We start from the raw sequence: 17,559 nt of genomic DNA on the forward strand, positions 1-17,559 counted from the left end.
GAATTTGTTTTGCGCTAAACTGCATCAAGTGTCGATGTGGGATACCGTTGTTCCTCAAAAAGTGACTGACCATCAAATACAGGACCGCCTCATAATCCCAACTCTAAATAATATGTAATCCTATTTTCGGGGGGGATGTGGGGGAAAAAAAATTAAAGAGAAAAAAGCTGGAATTTTTTTTTCTTCACAAGAACGAAGACATACTGTCTTCTCTTGGGATGACTAGACATAATCTTCAGAGAATTAAGTTTTTCCAAGATAAAATTGTCAAATTGTGACATTAAAACATTTCATCTGTGAAATTCATAATTTTAACATGATCCTGGTATTACACCTTGCATTCTGGGAAATAACCTTCAAAAGGGACTATATTCATGTAAAAAACATGCAAAGATGAACATGCAGGTATATTGTAAATATTCTCAAATGTGTGTCAAATTCTCCAGTTGCGTAAATAAACACTCCCAGCCACAATGTGCAGAAATACAGTAGTTCAAAACTTTTCATTACTCCAAGCAGCCCTAATGTACAGTGGTGCCTTGAGATAAGAGTTGAATTTGTTCTGTGCTGCCTATGGTGTGCACACCATGGCCAGCTGGGGGCAGTGTAATACAGACATATCTACAGTACATGGAGATGAAGAAAATGCAACTCCTCAGCTGAAATATATATGTTGTTTTTCGCAGAGGATAAAGAATATATACCTTTGAGAATCATTAGATTGTCTGTCTACATGTGTTACCATTTGTGTTATATTGCTTAAAGGGTGATAACATCATGATGCCCATGTTAGCTTGTCTCAGAGTTATAAGAATGTTGTGGTATTTTTTATTGTACTTAGTTTTTATTTCATCTTGACTGTGTTGTTACTGTTTGTGTTGTTTTTTTAAATTGATTTTATTTCGTTTTTAGAGTGGGTTTGACAGTTTCGTTTTGTTGAAAATGCTTTCTTTTAGTTGACTTTTTATTCGTCTTAGTATTCACATTTTTATTTGTTTGGGGTTTTTGTTTTTTAAAAGGAACTAAGTAGTATGTAATAAAGTAATGTAAGCTAAAATTGCCAATCGACTGTTCAACCTTCCTTCTTCTGTATGGCCAAACAGCGATACTGACATGAATACATTTAAAATAAAGGAAGTGTACAAATTGAATTTAAAAAGACTAAAATGATGGTCTCTCTCATAATTATAGCAAGTTTGAGAAAAATGTATAGTTTCAGTTTGTTCTCGTTTTTTCAAAAGCACTCATGTTTTAATTTCATCCCACTAACGAATTTTTTTTTCAATTTTTGTTGTATTGTGTTTGCAATGTATTTAATTGGTTAGCTCTGTTTCACTATAATCACCCAGCAGAGTGTACTAAAGGACATAGTACACAGAGCTTGTTATCCTGTTTTCTAAATTTATTTTGTGCATGCAAATACTTCATGTTTTTCTCCTTTCTTCCCTCCAGATTTTGCTGCTGTAAATTGCGAATTTCTCCATTGTGAGACAAATAAAGGTTTTCTTATCTTATCTTTTCAGTTCAAGTTCAACTGGCGTATTTTTTTGGAAGATTTGTTAACTATGTGCCCAACTATCTGATTGTTGTGAAGTGAGTTGAGTTGACTGCCACAATCCAATGCTGGTCAAGTCAAAGCCACAAAAAATCCATTAAAAAAAAACCTTTGAAAAGTCATGTCATTCATGTTTCAAGGCATCACTGTATACTCTTATTATAATGCAGCTCCTGTATACTACATTGTGTCACAGTACATTATCATACATGACTCATTTAGCCACCGACTGCACATCCCGCCCAAGACCCTGCGCCACCTCCACTCCCACCCCACTTCCATCTCCTCCCTCCCGAATAAACACCTGACTTGTTGTATATGTCCTGAATCTCGTCTCCACTTACAAATGTTTGGTTCTCCTTGCAGCTATGTGTGTGTTGGAAGTGCCGTGTAAGGGTTGGAAAGTGTGTAAAGGACCATAGACTAGAATTCAATTCATTGAATTTAAATTGACATTGCAGTGGAGTAGAATGAAATTTTCAAATCACAAAGGCTGCTATTTAGAAAAGAAAATGCTTCATTTCGCTGGTCAATGGGCTTCTTTATATATGTCTATGTATGTATATATATATATATATACAGTATATATATATATATATATATATATATATATATATATATATATATATATATGTGTGTGTGTGTGTGTGTGTGTGGCTCTGTATAAATATATATATATTTGTTTGCAGTACTGTTGTACTCTGACCTATGACTTACTGATTTATGGCCAGCTAGTTTTGTAGAATTTTGTGAAGGTGTATGTATGCATATAAATGTGAGTTTAAAAAAATTGTAATGCCAAATAATAAATTGCTTATGTTTATCAAAAAATAATCTAATATTAAATCGCAATATTGAAGAACATAATAACGGATTTCGTTCAGCCCTACCGTGCACTGTGCATGCTTTTACTGTCATGAGCACAGAGAGGGAAGACTTGCAAGTCCACTGTAGCAAATCGAGGGAAGTGGGACATACAAAATCAAACGAATATCACGGTTAGTTTTCCAGTCATCAAGTGAGACACGTTCCAATGAGGATGTGAGTAAAGGGGAGGGGCGGGTGTGAGTCGGGCTACAGAGATTTGGTTGGACCCGCCACTTGGGACTGGGGAATGAAAAATAAAGACTCTGCGATGTTCCGTATCCAGCAAAGGCATGCACAGCTCAGGCCGCCATCGCAGGAGGTGTTGCGAGTGAGACCACACGAAGATTAAAAAAAAGACGATTGTAGCTGCTTGTTGTGGAGTGGGCTGGGGGGTTTGTGCGAGTGTGTTGATGCCATGTGAGTACTGGTGGCACGGGGAGCTGCTTCTCCGCTGACGCCCCTGTCTCCCCTTCCCCTGGTCCCCCCATACCATCTCTGTCTGCCGCACCTCAAAGGATGGCTCCTCCCCCTCCTGTTCTCCCCCTTCGTCATCCTCACCAATATGGCAACTCTGCAAGGAGACAACAAAAAAGAAGGGAGCAAATTAAATTGAAGGTCCCTGAGGAAAATAGTGTCAACTATAAATCTGCTGCAGTGTGCGCTCTGGCAAGAATGAGGCAGCAGAAAATACGCAACACGCAGGATTGCCACTTATGACAGGGGTTTTATAACTTTTTGGGTCCTTGGACCTCTTACAGGGGAGACCTCCTGAGTGAGTCACAGTTGTGACACCAATGAAATGCATCCCCAAATGCCATCGGAATTAACATGTTGCAAATTGTTGAGAAAAATGTCATGTTATGATAGCATTCCACAAAGGAAAAAAAAAAAAATTTTTTTTTGTTGGGGATATAAAGTTTTAATTATACCTTTGTGGGCAATAAAGCCTCATTGCCCGTCATGAAAATCACCGGAGTGATATCTGACAATTATTATTGTTTTGCAGATAATTCATTTTTCCCCATTGTAGTCCAACTTGTGATTTTTTTCTATTTAATTACCAGTATATTGCACCCAAATTGTCCAGAACTAAAAAAAAAAAAAATCATTGAAATATCCACCATCACATTATGATATGAAAATGATTCTATTTTTTTTAATAATGATAACCCAATCTTCAAAAAAAAAAACTGGCATTATAATGGCAAATAATGTTTGGAAATTTTGAGCAAGGCTGGACTTGAGTGAACAGGGTTGAGTCATGGAATAAAAGACATGTATCAGTCAGTACGTTTATCCCTTTCCTGGACAGAGTGAACATAAACTGGTGCGAGTGCTTACCTTTGCCATGATGTCAGCATATGACATATAAAGGTGGTCGACATCCAGTTTTCTGTGGCAACAGAACAGTCAATTAGTCTGTGCTCCAAAAAGGAGAAGCGAAAGAAGAAGAAGAACCCGAGCCGTGCTTACGTTTTCTCCGTGAGAGCAGTTCGGCTGAAATGCAGAATGAGTTGATGAAGCGGGTCGGGCTTCGTCTCCGTCTCTTCTTCCTCCTCCTCCTCTTCCTCCAGGGCTTTCTATTCAAGGTACACACAGCCCAATCCTTACATTCTGTTCATTTCTCATTCACACATATTAAGAATATCTTCATTAAAAAATTCCCTATATGAATGAAGTTTCAAGATTCCCACCAGTACACACAGACTTAGTAGCACTTTTACCCATAGATAGATAGATAAATCAATAAATAAATAGCTTCATGGATGTGAATTCTGAGTCACTTGAAGAAAAGTAATCTAATTTGGGGTGAATAAAAGACATTTAAGATATTGGTCGGGCTGTGAAATGTCAAAAAAGGTGTGTAAGGATGAATACCACGGAAACTGGAAATAGGACTAAGAGTCCAAGGGGATATGACTGACCGATAAGTCGTCAATCATCTTGTCCTCAAAGGAGTAGCCCTCCGTCTCCAACCAGTTGCGCTTGTAGGCGTCCAGAAACATGTTGGTGGCTCTGTGCCTGCAGAAGGAGGTGTTGTTAGCGTCAATCATCGTTCATATCATTGTGCATCTTTGTGGAGTAGGCCAATGGTTGTCAAACCTTTGAGCCCAGGGCGCCTTTCACAAGGAGAACTATTTCAACCTTTTCATGCACAAATAATGATAACCTGTAACCGGATAACCTAATAAGCTGTCCACTGTAGTAACCACTGCCATGAAAGGTTTAAGGAAATATACCGGTACTGTAACGAACTATCCTGTGTACCCTGGAATGCCAGTTTTTTTTAATAGTAAGAAAAAAGTCATACTGTTTAAAATTCATTATTTTAGAGAAAGGAGTCTTAAAGGGGAAGTCAACTCGATTTTTCTTTTCAACAATATGTTCTATGCGCCTCCACTAGTTGAAGTACAGGATTCTGATTAATATTGTGTTTGTGGAATAAGCGTTACGCAGCAAAATCCACCCAATTTTAGCCATCCCAGGGAGCCGCCATTTTGCCAATTTTTGTCAACTGAAACTGACATCACAGTCACCAGTGAGCGAGTTTCCATATCTGCCTATGCCCTTTTTATACGAGATGAAATATTTTGCGGACCCCCGAGTGTTTGAGAACCACTGTATTGAGGGACTCATCACGTGGGGATATTGTAGAGGGGTGTCATCCTGAAACAGGCCACCACGGCCCTCCTTCGCTGTTTGGACAGCAGCTTGTGCCACACCATCTTCTTGGACTTGAAGGGATGCTCTGTCTACAATACAAAAGAATACAAAGCCGTTACTGTCATTCTACTGTGCAGATGCAACCAAATGGAGGGGTGGGCTTCAGGCTTTTATTTACAAAATAGACGAAAAAATGAAGACACTCCTATTAAGACCATTGGTGAACTTCTGGTGAAGCGCCACAGTCGCCAAGAAGCATCTGCTGCTATATTGGTATTGTTCGTACTCACCAGTTCAATGTGGTACAGGACAGCAGACACTTCTTGGACCCTTTTGACCACCTTCTCGGGGTCCTCGGCATCTTCAGCCTTTCCAGACATCTCCTTATATAAGGACATTTGCCACCGCATGGCCGGGTCCTCCTCCTGCAAGTCACGTATTCGCATTGTGCTAATTCACAACCTTGATTAGAACAAAGGCACATACAGTATTTTATGAGAGAAAAACCTCACAACACTCCACCAAAGAAAAAAATGTCACAAAAACATACACCACTACAACTGTTGGGTTATTGGGCCATTACTCTCTGCAGGCCTCTCGCCACGACAGGATCAAGACAGCGAAAAGTAAAATCTAAGCAAGATTAAATATAGGATGATCTCAAATCAGAGCATAATATGACGGGGAGTTTTTGTGAAAGAGCATTTCCGAAACATAATTTTGCCTGAATCCTCTAAACAAGGTATTAGAATTTTTTTTGTGACATTGTATTTCTGGTTGTGCATAGGCTTATTTTAGAATAAGAAATAATTATTCAATAGGTGCAGACAGTAGAAATAGTTTTAGGGCAGTGCTAAGGTCTTTTGAGGTTAGTAACGTCTATGTTTATGCTTAAGATAGATACTGTATTCTCCTCACTAAAAGGTGCTTTGGAGTATAAGGCGCACCTTCAGTGAATGGCCTATTTCAAAACTGTTTTGTTTTGTATAGGGTGCGCTGCATTATAAGGTGCATAGAATAGAAGCTGCAGTTGCGTTATGCATCCACTAGAAGGCGCTACGCTAAAGGGAATACAACACAATACAGCTTTATTTACATGGAGCTTTCACAACCGCTGCAACTGTAACAAAGCACTTTATAGAACATTTAAAATCCAATGTCCAAGAATTCAGAATATTGATCCATATATAAGACGCATCGAATTATAAGGATTTTGAGAACATGGAATGCTTTTAGGTGGGCCTTATAGAAAATACGGTCATGTATTCTTCATTTTATTGGTTCTTGGAGTACATGAGGTTATCTATCAACAATAATTGACTTACTTTGCCTTGAAGATGAAGATTGTTGTGTAAAAATTCCCTCACTTCTTCATCAGTGTCTTTCTGCAAGAATGAGGAAAGATTTAATTTCTTTTCGTCACCAGTGAATTGATAACGGCGCGTCCAGATATTCAATGTGGCTTTCATGTGTGTCACAGTACCAGCGAGTATCTGATCTTGGCCAGGTTGATGAGCTCCTGGTCCGCGGGTGAACACATGTTAAGGCCGATGGGAAGCATTTTCTTCAGCGCTGCCACAATGAGCGAGGTCTGCACCGAGTAGCGGTCCCCCCGCCGCTTCTTCTTGGTACGCTCCTGTTCGGAGCCTCCGGACTGACAAAAGGGCAAAAGGAAACGTTCACGCCGACCCATCACTGTAGACGCTTTTCAGTCATACCTATTCACTTCCGCTCGATTCAACTTCAAGATGCGCTGTCTGTAATTTTGAAGGGAGAGACTCAATAAAGAAAGGTAAAGCAAGATCTCTCCTGTTTTGACGAGCAATCAAAATGAGTTCAGCAACTGAGAAACCCGACCACAGTGATTACAGCAAACTAAAGCTGCAGACCCGTTTATCATACCTTCTGCCATCCCGTGCAAGAGCATTTCATTGTTCTGCCGATCACTATAAGTCACTGACATAGATAAAGTGGATATAAAAAAGTCTAACTTCCCCTGTTCAAATTTTAGGCTTTTGTGATATAAAAAGAAAGGAATTATGAACAGTTCCAAATAGCAGTCAAACTTTTAGTACAAAACCTTGAATGGAAGAAAATGTCAGGAAAAGCGTATTAAAACATCTTAACTTTATTTGGGTTTAATCAGAGATATTTCAAATGCCGACAGGTGTGCGTTGAGTTCCATTTTTCAGAAACACAGCCCCATTAGCAGTGATGCGGGTGTGCACACTTTTGCAACCACTTATCCGAATAATTTTTACTTCCCATATGAAAACAGTTCTGTTTTTCCCCAACAGAATCAAAAAGGTTATAGGTCACATTAATGGCGGGAAACGTTACGACATTTTTTTTTTTTTAATCACAAAAACTAGCATTTAAAAACCAGGGTGTCTAGACTTTTTATAACCATTGAAGATGACGGGCGTTTAACACAGTTTCTCAAAAATTGCCATGTAGTTACACAATAGCAAAGTAAAGTATTCTCTTTTAATTCTATGATTGTCCTTATCACTTTTGTATTATTACGGTGTTCTATTGGTCCATATATTCAATTTGTATTTAAGCAAAACAAAAAAAGGTGTGAGGTTAAGGATTAAAACAGTCACCAAGCCCTATTATTGTGATCTTTAATAATAACCGAATTAATCTCACTTGACCTTTCATCATTGACTTGTCTAATATACACCATGGAAGACATCTGACATCACATGAAAAAGGGTCTGCTGAATATGTCTGAAAGCACACCAAATAAGTGCTAAAGGTAGAAAATGGAACAAAAAAGGTTTGCAATGTGATGGCCAGATTCACATCATGCACAGTGGAACAACGTGCACACAAAATGACTCGACAAGAAAAAAAAACGGTGTCCTGCAGAGCAACAAGTACGCTTTCTTGTCCACGCAAACTTCTGATGGGCTCAGCTTCCCTGTTAGTCTGTTGCGCGCGCACACACACACACACGCGCGCACGCACGCACGCACATCAATGGTTGAGCGTTATTAATAGTGTCAATGAATTAGATGTGGAGGGTGGGATGGGGGCGGGGTTCCAGTTAGTAAGTGCGATTGAGGCTACCTGCTGCTGATGCTAGCTTTTAAGTCCCCGACAGTCTAGCTTGCGCAGATCCAACGGTGACGGCAAAGTTGAAGGTTGTGGCTTTTTGGTACAAATACAACAGGGGTGTCCAAAGTCCACCAATGCTAAAAACAACATTTGACTTGGCCCACAATCATTTTATCTTTATACATATCAGCTCTTTTGTGTTCAAGCAAAAAAATAAAAAAATAAAAAAATAAAAACTCTTGAGCTTATGAAAAATGGAAGCAGAAACAAAAGAGCGGTGTTTGTATTCTTGTTCAGGATATTGATGCATTGGTTTTACAGTGTTTAATAAATCAAAATTGAAGAAATTCGTAGAGGCCCTTTCATTCTTTTGATTTTTTTTTTTTTTTGCATGCAGCCCTCAACGGAAATCGCATGACATCTCTGGAATAATACAAAGCAAATGATGTTGAGGATGCCAACGTAGAAGAGTCCACCAGTGGAATTTGACATAAAAAGCCGGCCGAAATCCAAAGTCACAAACAACTCCAGCCCCCACCCGCCCAACACACACTTTATCCCAACTAACTACAGACAAACGGTTTTATTAATCAAACAAAGTGGGATGATGGCGCTTGGCTGCAGGCGAGCACGCTTTAAAATGACGTGAAACTGCTAAACCGAGCGCCATGACGCCCGTCAGGCCACTACAATCTACAACACAGAGATTTCATCAAGCCACGGCAGACCCCTGCTCACTAACGCGTGCGCGCGCACACACACATACACACACACACATACACATTTACACACACACACACACACACACTGACTAAGGTTGAAAGATCGTGAACAATAATATCATTATTTATCTCTATTAGGGCGGCAACTAAGAATTAGTTTAGTAATCTATTATTTTGTTTAAAAATAAGCCCGACTTACCCCCCCCCCCCACCCCCCCAAAAAAACATGTTAACATTTCCATTGTTTTATTAAAAAACAGGACATTATTTCAACTTGGCAGTGCACAAACAGCAGTACTGTAGTTTAAATTAATTACGAGTCAGTTATGGCAAAATGTTGATTATTCTTTTCCGAAGTAGAGTACCGGTACTTGTTTGCAAATGATTGCAAATGTCGGTCTGCTTTCATGGAGAACTACAGAAATCTGACAATATCTACTGAGGCTGAAATTCCAAGGATTTTTACTTTATTAAATTTAACGAGGTTTCTCAACGATTAGAAAAAATAATTAGATTAATTTTATAATCAGTTACAGAAGTTGTCATCATCATTGCACCTCTAAAACACACACACAAATATATACAGTATATACAGTATATAGCAGTATAAAAAGATATATTTATATTTTTTTAGCTCTGCAATATCATGTTCAGACAGTGTGTGTGCTGTTTTTGCTGTGCTTTGGCATGAAAAAAAAGACACACGTTTTGAGATGAGTATTTTTGAACAGTCACTACACAAATATGCTGGAATACGTTTTAGCCCTTTCATGCACCCTGTCACCTGATAACATGATAAGCTGTCCCCTGTAGTAACCGCTGTCCCCGAAAGGGTTAATGTTGACGTGCTATTTTTGTTGTGTTTAGGAGAACAACTAAAAGAAGTTTCCACATTTAGAGCTATGTTGCTTTTCACTGGACAGTGACTTTATCACACATTGTGTGTGCATGCGCGCGTGCGTGCGTGCGCGTAAGCGAGCATGTGTGGAGGTCTGCGTGGTAACAAGTGCGGCGGTCCACGGCGCGAAGCTTGACTAGAAGCCTGGCCCAAACCCAGGAGGTGCCCATGCGGTCAGCCCAGCGCTCGTGCACAAACACAGTCTAACCTCTCCATCTCCGGCCTAGCGGACGCCGTCCGACCCCGACCCAGGATACAAAGAGAGAGCATAGTTAGGACAAGCCGCCGTCGGCCCTCCGCCACCACAAACTGCCTCTGAACAACGCTCCTGGGAGTTTGGCGCATTGGTGGTGTGAAAGTGAATCGCATCTCATGAGTTACAGTGCATCCGGATAATATTCACAGTGCTTCACACACATTTTGTCTTATGTTACAACCTCATTCCAACAGAAATTAAATCCATCCCCCCCCCCCACCCCCCGCCGCCCATCGAAAAAAAGAAATCTAGCCACAGCACACCATAATGATTGTGAAATAAAGCTTTTGGGGTGTTAAGGAACTATGTTGATGTGAGTTGAGGAGTATGTGCTTGCTTCTTTTTTTCTTTTCAACAAATTTACAAAAGTTACAGATATGTTGTCATGATAGGGTGTGGCGTGTATATAAGCGTGTGATTGGTTCCCGGCGCGACATCAACCAATGAGAGCATGAGTGGATTTATCCCGTGAGCTGATTGGCTGCGCATCATCGCCAGTCTGTTATTTTAAGAAAGAAAAAAAAAGAATTAATCCCGTTTTGGAAGAAGATTGTAACAGAAGAAAATTTGTAAAACGTGAAAGCACTGTCATTATTTTCGGGAGGCTCTGAACACACAATAATAAGACAAGGTTGTGGCTGGTTTGGCTCCGGCTGCGGGACCATCTTAATATCCACAGAGGAAAAGACGCACAGGGCTGACATGAAAATGTTTTGTATGTGCTGCAGCATGTGCAAATGTTAGTAAATTGATCAGAGATTAGTTCTTTAATGTGTTACAGCATATGGAGTGACTGAAATGTCTTTGGCTGGATTTACACTGCATGTGTCCAATTCAGATGCATTTTTTGCCTGTTTCCATTTTCATGTATTTATCATCATCGCTGTGTTTATAATTACCAAGCCAAGTACCTGTATGCATTTTAGCACAAGTGTGTTCAGTGATTTAAATGAAGTTAACAACCACATTACTTCACTGACATTTTCCTACATAATGTTCTACTACTCTGGACACCACTAACGCACCACATTTATATCAGATTTGCCATTCTACTCTGTACAAGTATAATGTACATATAACATGCCACCTTAACATCATATTTAACAATTCTAATGTTTCTCTTTACATCACATTCGGTGGTCTATACACATTTAATTTGGTTTATTTACATCCTATTTCATGGTCTATTGCAGTATTTCTCAAACTTTATACATTAAGTCATGAAGTGTAGTTTTTTTCTAGATTTAAGCACAGTATTAATGTTCATACTTTGCATAATATTACAGTGGCTTACAATAATTACATAATCCAAATACGCTACTGGATTGTAACATTGGTCATGATGGAGTGATTTTGCACCACTGGTTTATTACTTCTTATGCAACAAACAGTATTGCCACTTTAGTTAATGTTATTTACATGTATAATGTGCACATTTAGATTATATTTAATGGTCTGAGAACACACTGCCACAAATCCTTTGTCATTTAACAGACACGTCATCGATCACCATACTTCAGGTACTGTATCTAAATTGTGCCACTTAGAAGCAAAAATGGTGAAAAAAAGGAAAGAAATCGGATTTGAGCCATTTGAACCACATAGTGTAAATCCAGTTTGAAGGTGAATAAACGTTTATGTGCATTGGCTCTGGACAGCTGTGTGTGAGTGTATTTGTGTGCGTGTGTCCTCTCTCACCTTGCTCATCTTGCTCTTACTATCGGCGGTGAGAAAGGACATGTTGTTGATCTCGTTCATCACCACAAAGTTCTGTTCCTCGCGCTTGAAATTCTGCAATAATAAACACGCGCACATACACACACAGACACACACAAACACACACACACACATGTGACGCCAATGGTGGGAAGTAACCAAGCACCAATAATTTTTTACTGTACCTTATTGGTCGAGTGTTTGATTAACCTACCGTATTTTCAGCATTATAAGGCGCTTCGGATTATAAGGTGCACCTTCAATGAATGGCCTATTTTAAAACTGTTTACATAAATAGGGCACATCGCATTATATGGCGCATAGAATAGAAGCTACAATCGTGGCTGCGGTTGCATGATGCATCCACTAGATGGAGCAATGCTAAAGGGAAAACAATAAAATACAATACAAGACAGCTTCTACAGCACTTTCACAACCGCTGCAGCTGTAAGAAAGCGCATTAGAGAACATTTAAAATACCGCATCCAAGAAATCAGAATATTGATCCATATAGAAGAAGTCCTCGGATTATGAAGCGCACGTCGGCTTTTGAGAAAATTGAACACTTTTATGTGCGCCTTATCGTGCGGAAAATACGGTATTTGAATCCAAAGAGCAAGTATATTTGAGTGTCATGGGACTGACAGAAGATGACGAAGGAAATATGGAGGGCAAAACTCACGTGAGATTTGGACCAGAAAATGAAGACCTCGCCCACCATCCTGAAGAGCTCTTCTGCGTCAGGATCGGGAGACGTGAGCCATCTTGCCCTGCGGACAAAGAGCGATGACATCACGAGAATAACACAAGCTTTCGAGCGACTCTCGGTTCCCTGGCGCATATTCTTTCCAAACATTCTGAATAGTTGCATGGATGTTCGTTGATCTACCTGTTGTTGTCCACGTAGCGGATTAGCAAAGGGTAGAGGGCGTAGAGGTCCCGGCACAGCACGGCAAACTCGTCTCGGATGGTTCCGTTCTCGTTGTCCACCTCCGTCTTGCCTTCCATGCGCAGATGGTCCTCCTCGGCCACCACTTTGCCTGAGCGCTTCTTTAGCTTCTCCATGGTGGGGATGAAGTGGGATTTGAGCATCTCAGGCTTGGCCCGGCTCACAATGGGCTGAGCAAACACTGCACACATTGTGAGACCAAAGCTTCAGATGATATACTCTAGGGAATGAATGAGCATGCTGAAAAAGGAGCAACGATTAAGCAATTAATTGTCAACTAGTCGATTATCACGGATTAATCATTTACAGACATTGTTTAATTCAAAATGACCCAAATCCTCAGAATCGCTGTGTCTTCCATGAATGCAAACTGACGATCTTTGTCTTTGACGAACAACCATCCGCACATATATGTGCAGTCCGTTATTCAACAGGCAAACAACATTTTAAACAATCCTTCTCATGTGCTACACTCCCAATTTGAGCTCCTAAACTCAGGAAAGAGGTATAGGACTCTTCTCTGCAAATTAAACCGGTATAAAAATTCATTCATACCGCAGGCTATCATTTTAATCAATAAACAATTAGAGGGAGGCAGACAGACAAGCGGAAGGACACGAGTGTGGTGGGGGTGAGGGGGTGCATATGACTGTAATGTAGTGTCCAATGTGTGGAGAGTGTATACTGTCTTGTCTTGTATGTAATTGTTCTAATTATGTTGTGCTGTGTATGTGTATGTTTTTTGCTCAATGTATGTAGCAGCACAGAGGGACTGCCCTCCGAGACAAGTTTCTCCTATGGGAGACCTAATAAAAAGTCAAATCAAATCAAATCACTCACACTCACAACTGGGGACAATTTCAAGTGCTCCATTAACCTGGCATGCATGTTTTTGGAATGTGGGAGGAAACTGGAGTCCCTGGAGAAAACCCACACAAGCACGGGGAGAACAAGCAAACTCCACACAATCGAGCCCTGCACCTCATCACTGTGAGGCGGACGCGCTAACCAGTCGATCACTGTGCCGCCTGGTTGATTTCTTAAACATTTACATGCAATTGTATATTGACCTGAAACGTTAAGTGCAACTCAAATGTACTCAGTGTCAGTGATTTTTTTTTCGACCACACTTGGAGAATCACTGGCTTAACATATGTTGACCTTCAGAATTTTGGACTGGTTATAGCACGTTTCCCAAACAAAAGATGACGTGGACATTTTGTTGAAATCTAAACTCCCACTAACCTGCCAACCTCTTCATCCAGGACGCCTCGTCGATACCCAGGTTGTTGACCACAATCTTCATGATGCTACCCAAGAGCTGGTTGAGGTGCTCGGAGGTGACCGAGGTGCAGATCTGGCCCTCTAGCTCGGGGAGGTTCTCCAGGCCTCTCTCCCACCAGCGCGGGAGGTAATTGCACAGCATCGGCAGTGTGATCTCGATCACATGAGGCATTTCCGTGTAGCGCGCCCCCGACTCTGCCAGGTCGTGGATCTCCTTCATGAGGATATCCAGCTCGGGGATGTCAGGACAGAGCTCCTCCACTTGGCTGGGAAGACCCAGAACTGGAGGAGACAAAAACAAAAAAAAAGCAAAATTTATTCAGCGTTGTCTCGTGAAAAGAATAAAATACTTTCAAAATATGAGAGTGCCCTCACTTTTGCACGATACGGTATATGCTTTTACGGTGTAACTAGTTTTACCGTGCAACTGGAGTTTAATGTACTTATTTGTACTGGAAAAACAATCAAATCATTTCACAAGTCAAACATTTGTGAAGGTTGATGATGCGTCGTCATTAGACTCACTGGTTCTTTCCCGGGGAGTCTTGGTGGTGTAAACTGAAAAAGCATTGAACTCATTCAGTTCCGGCTCAAGGAAGGCGACTGGCATGGCAGCTGCGAGGTGGGCCAAACACTCGCCGAGAGCAGGACGCTGTCTGCACAGCAGGATGAGGAAGAGGGAGAGGGTGATGAGGACGATTGGGAGGATAAAGAATAGCTTGAAGAGGGAGAGGAGAAGGAGCAGGAAGAGAAAAGGGATGGAAGAGAGGAGGAGGAGGAGAAAGAGGAGCGATAGAAGGAAGAAGAGGAATGGAGATGAATGGATGTTCCCACTCACTTTTCTACATGCAGCGTCTTCACTGTGCCCAGCGAGTAGATGCTGCACATAATCCGATAACAGGAGATTTGCAAGTCGTCCACTGAGGAGAAGGAAAGCCAAAGCGTTACTCTGCTTGCGAACAAACGATGGCACAAGGATGACTTTGAACCCGACCCAACCCGGATGGGACTCACTCATGACATCGTCCCCAAACTGGTGCTGAGCGATGTGGTCGAAGAGAGATGTGAGGACGGGCAGCAGAGCGTTGGTGGTGTAGTTGATGTTTTGGGCCACGCCTTTCACCTACGGCAAGCAACAAGACTCACTCGTGATGTACGGTTCAGTTGTATTTCACTTGGGTCTCTATGACTTTAACAGTTAGCTTCGGACCTGGTTGCGGCTGGACACTTTGCCCAGCTTGAGGTTCTCCACCATCTTCTCGATGTCGTCGGCGGCGCTCTCGAAGAACTGACGCAAGCCGGCCTTGACGATTTCGGGCCCCGACTTCATTACAGTCCTGAGAGGGTGATGCAAAAAGATTATAAATATGAAATAAGTCCTTTCTTTGATTGGTTGATTTATTTTCTAGAACTAGAAGACTGCAGTAAAGGTGACGCCTGGACGAGACGCACCTGGCATCCAGCGAGCGGGACAGAATGTGAAGGCAGTTGACCACGGCACTTGCATCCGTTCCTAGAAACAGCGGACGGTAGGTCAAAGGAACTTTACTCTCGACTTGACTGCAGTGGTGCTGTTTTTATAAGCTGCTTCTCAATTTACTCAAAAATGTACTTTTTCAGAGTGAAATGTGGGACTGTTTAAGTGAGCTATTATTCTCTTGTATGAACGGCAACAAGTGGATACACGTTAATTGTACCTTCTGTACAATCAGCTGTACAATCGATTCTAAAACGATTCAACTTGTCGATAAATCACAGAATGGCTTCGGTCCTGAATACATGAAAGTAAATCCAGGTTTAAAAGTATGTTCTTGCTTTTACATACTGTGATGACTTGTGTTACAACTTTTTCCCAAATCTTGTACTTTTAGTGAACTACCATTTATTTCTCTATCTTCAAATTCTACTGTTTTACCCCTTTCCTTCCTATGTCTTATATATTCATCCATCCGTTTTCCGAGCCGCTTTATCCTCACAAGGGCCGCGGGGGGTGCTGGAGCCTATCCCAGCCGTCTTCGGGCAGTAGGCGGGGGACACACTGAACCGGTTGCCACCCAATCGCAGAGCACACAGAGACAAACAACCATCCGTGTTCACACTCACACCTTGGGACAATTTAGATTGTTCAATCAGCCTGCCATGCATGTTTTTGGAATGTGGGAGGAAACCGGGATACTGGGAGAAAACCCAGGCATGCCCGGGGAGAACATGCAAACTCCACACAAGAAGGTCAGAGCGGTCACACGGGATCGAGCCCACGACCTCTGCACTGTGAGGTTGACGCGACCACCAGGCCACCCTGTCTTATACATATATCCATACATCCATATATATTTTATATATATATATATATATATATATATATATATATATACATATACATACATACACACGCACACACACACGCACGCACGCACGCACGCACGCACACATTTATTTTTAATCAGTCGATTAATCGGTTATCAAAATTTTATTCTGCCAATTAGTCGAGTCCCAAACAACATATTTCGCTCTGATGATGAAGAACTCACATTCAAATCACACTCGGGCTGTTATTGGCAAAACAAAACAAAAAAACTTGCATTGGATGAGAGAACGAGAGGGCAAAATAATGTGATTGTCATAATGCAAGAGGAAGAAGAAGAAGCGGAGGAGGACAGACACACTCGTGCCGTGAAGATCGCTTACCAAAAAGAGAAACTCTGTGCCTCACCAAAGCAGCCAATTTACAGAAGATACTGACACAGAGGAGAAAATAAGAGGAAGAGGACGATGAGGAGAGAACCAGGGAAGGAGAGATGTTTGAGGTGACATGAAAAGCCAACATTAGGAGGGGCGTGGAGGAGGGAGAGGACAGACACATCACACACTAGTTGTCTTTTCTTTGCTTGGTTGGTTTGACTAAGAAATGTGTAAAATCGTTCAAATAAAAATGTAAGTCAGTGGAACCTCCACAGTCAAACGCGACTCAGGTGATACAAGAACTTGAGATTCAAATACTTTTGACAGTGGTTAAGCTATGGGGTGGCCAAACACTTGATTTTTGTGTAATGGAGAGATGGACCAGGTCAACTACTGTATCGATGAAATTTAAAACAATTGAACTTTGCATCTGAAAAAGAAAAACGGATCATTTCTCATTTTAATTTGTAGTATTAATAAAAAAGAAAAAATAAATACATTTAGCCAACCAATTATGTTCATAAGATAAATACCGTATTTTCCGCACTTCGGAGCTTCGGAGTATAAGGTACACCTTCAACGAATGGCCTATTTTAAAACTGTTTTCATATGTAGGGCACACCGCATTATAAGGCGCATAGAATCGAAGCTACAATCGTGGCTGCAGTTGCATTATGCATCCACTAGATGGAGCAATACATACAATACACATAATATAATGAATTCAATACAATACAATACAATACAGCTTCTGTAGCACAACCGCTGTAGCTATAAGAAAGCGCTTTAGAGAACATTTAAAATACTGCATCCAAGAAATCAGAATATTGATCCATTTATATGGAGCATCCGATTGTTAAGCGTACTGTCGGCTTTTGAGAAAATTGAATGCTTTTAGGTGCG

General features: G+C 41.0%; 1 protein-coding gene across 4 annotated transcripts in view; it reads right to left on the bottom strand.

The window, feature by feature from the left end:
* The window catches only part of ryr1b (ryanodine receptor 1b (skeletal)), a 96,968-nt gene that overhangs the window by 22,428 nt on the left and 56,981 nt on the right, over positions 1 to 17,559 (bottom strand). For 3 of the 4 annotated variants that reach the window (XR_015102530.1, XM_086126176.1, XM_086126174.1), the window contains 18 exons: positions 16,663 to 16,712; positions 15,427 to 15,487; positions 15,185 to 15,311; positions 14,989 to 15,097; positions 14,813 to 14,894; positions 14,500 to 14,630; positions 13,936 to 14,256; positions 12,631 to 12,871; positions 12,424 to 12,511; positions 11,724 to 11,816; positions 6,570 to 6,740; positions 6,412 to 6,471; positions 5,377 to 5,511; positions 5,063 to 5,175; positions 4,348 to 4,444; positions 3,896 to 4,002; positions 3,764 to 3,815; positions 2,913 to 2,993 (listed from right to left, as the gene is read on the bottom strand). Coding sequence is in view for 3 of the 4 variants with exons in the window: in XM_086126176.1 (XP_085982302.1) it covers positions 2,913 to 2,993; positions 3,764 to 3,815; positions 3,896 to 4,002; positions 4,348 to 4,444; positions 5,063 to 5,175; positions 5,377 to 5,511; positions 6,412 to 6,471; positions 6,570 to 6,740; positions 11,724 to 11,816; positions 12,424 to 12,511; positions 12,631 to 12,871; positions 13,936 to 14,256; positions 14,500 to 14,630; positions 14,813 to 14,894; positions 14,989 to 15,097; positions 15,185 to 15,311; positions 15,427 to 15,487; positions 16,663 to 16,712 (2,119 nt within the window). In the remaining variant the exon portion in view is untranslated. The remainder of the gene's footprint in view (positions 1 to 2,912; positions 2,994 to 3,763; positions 3,816 to 3,895; positions 4,003 to 4,347; positions 4,445 to 5,062; positions 5,176 to 5,376; positions 5,512 to 6,411; positions 6,472 to 6,569; positions 6,741 to 11,723; positions 11,817 to 12,423; positions 12,512 to 12,630; positions 12,872 to 13,935; positions 14,257 to 14,499; positions 14,631 to 14,812; positions 14,895 to 14,988; positions 15,098 to 15,184; positions 15,312 to 15,426; positions 15,488 to 16,662; positions 16,713 to 17,559) is intronic. The other variant, XM_086126175.1, reaches the window with a different exon arrangement.

Source organism: Hippocampus guttulatus, chromosome 12 (genome assembly GCF_054856545.1).
Source record: "Hippocampus guttulatus isolate MCC_2025c chromosome 12, RoL_Hgut_1.0, whole genome shotgun sequence".
Taxonomy (NCBI): domain Eukaryota; kingdom Metazoa; phylum Chordata; class Actinopteri; order Syngnathiformes; family Syngnathidae; genus Hippocampus; species Hippocampus guttulatus.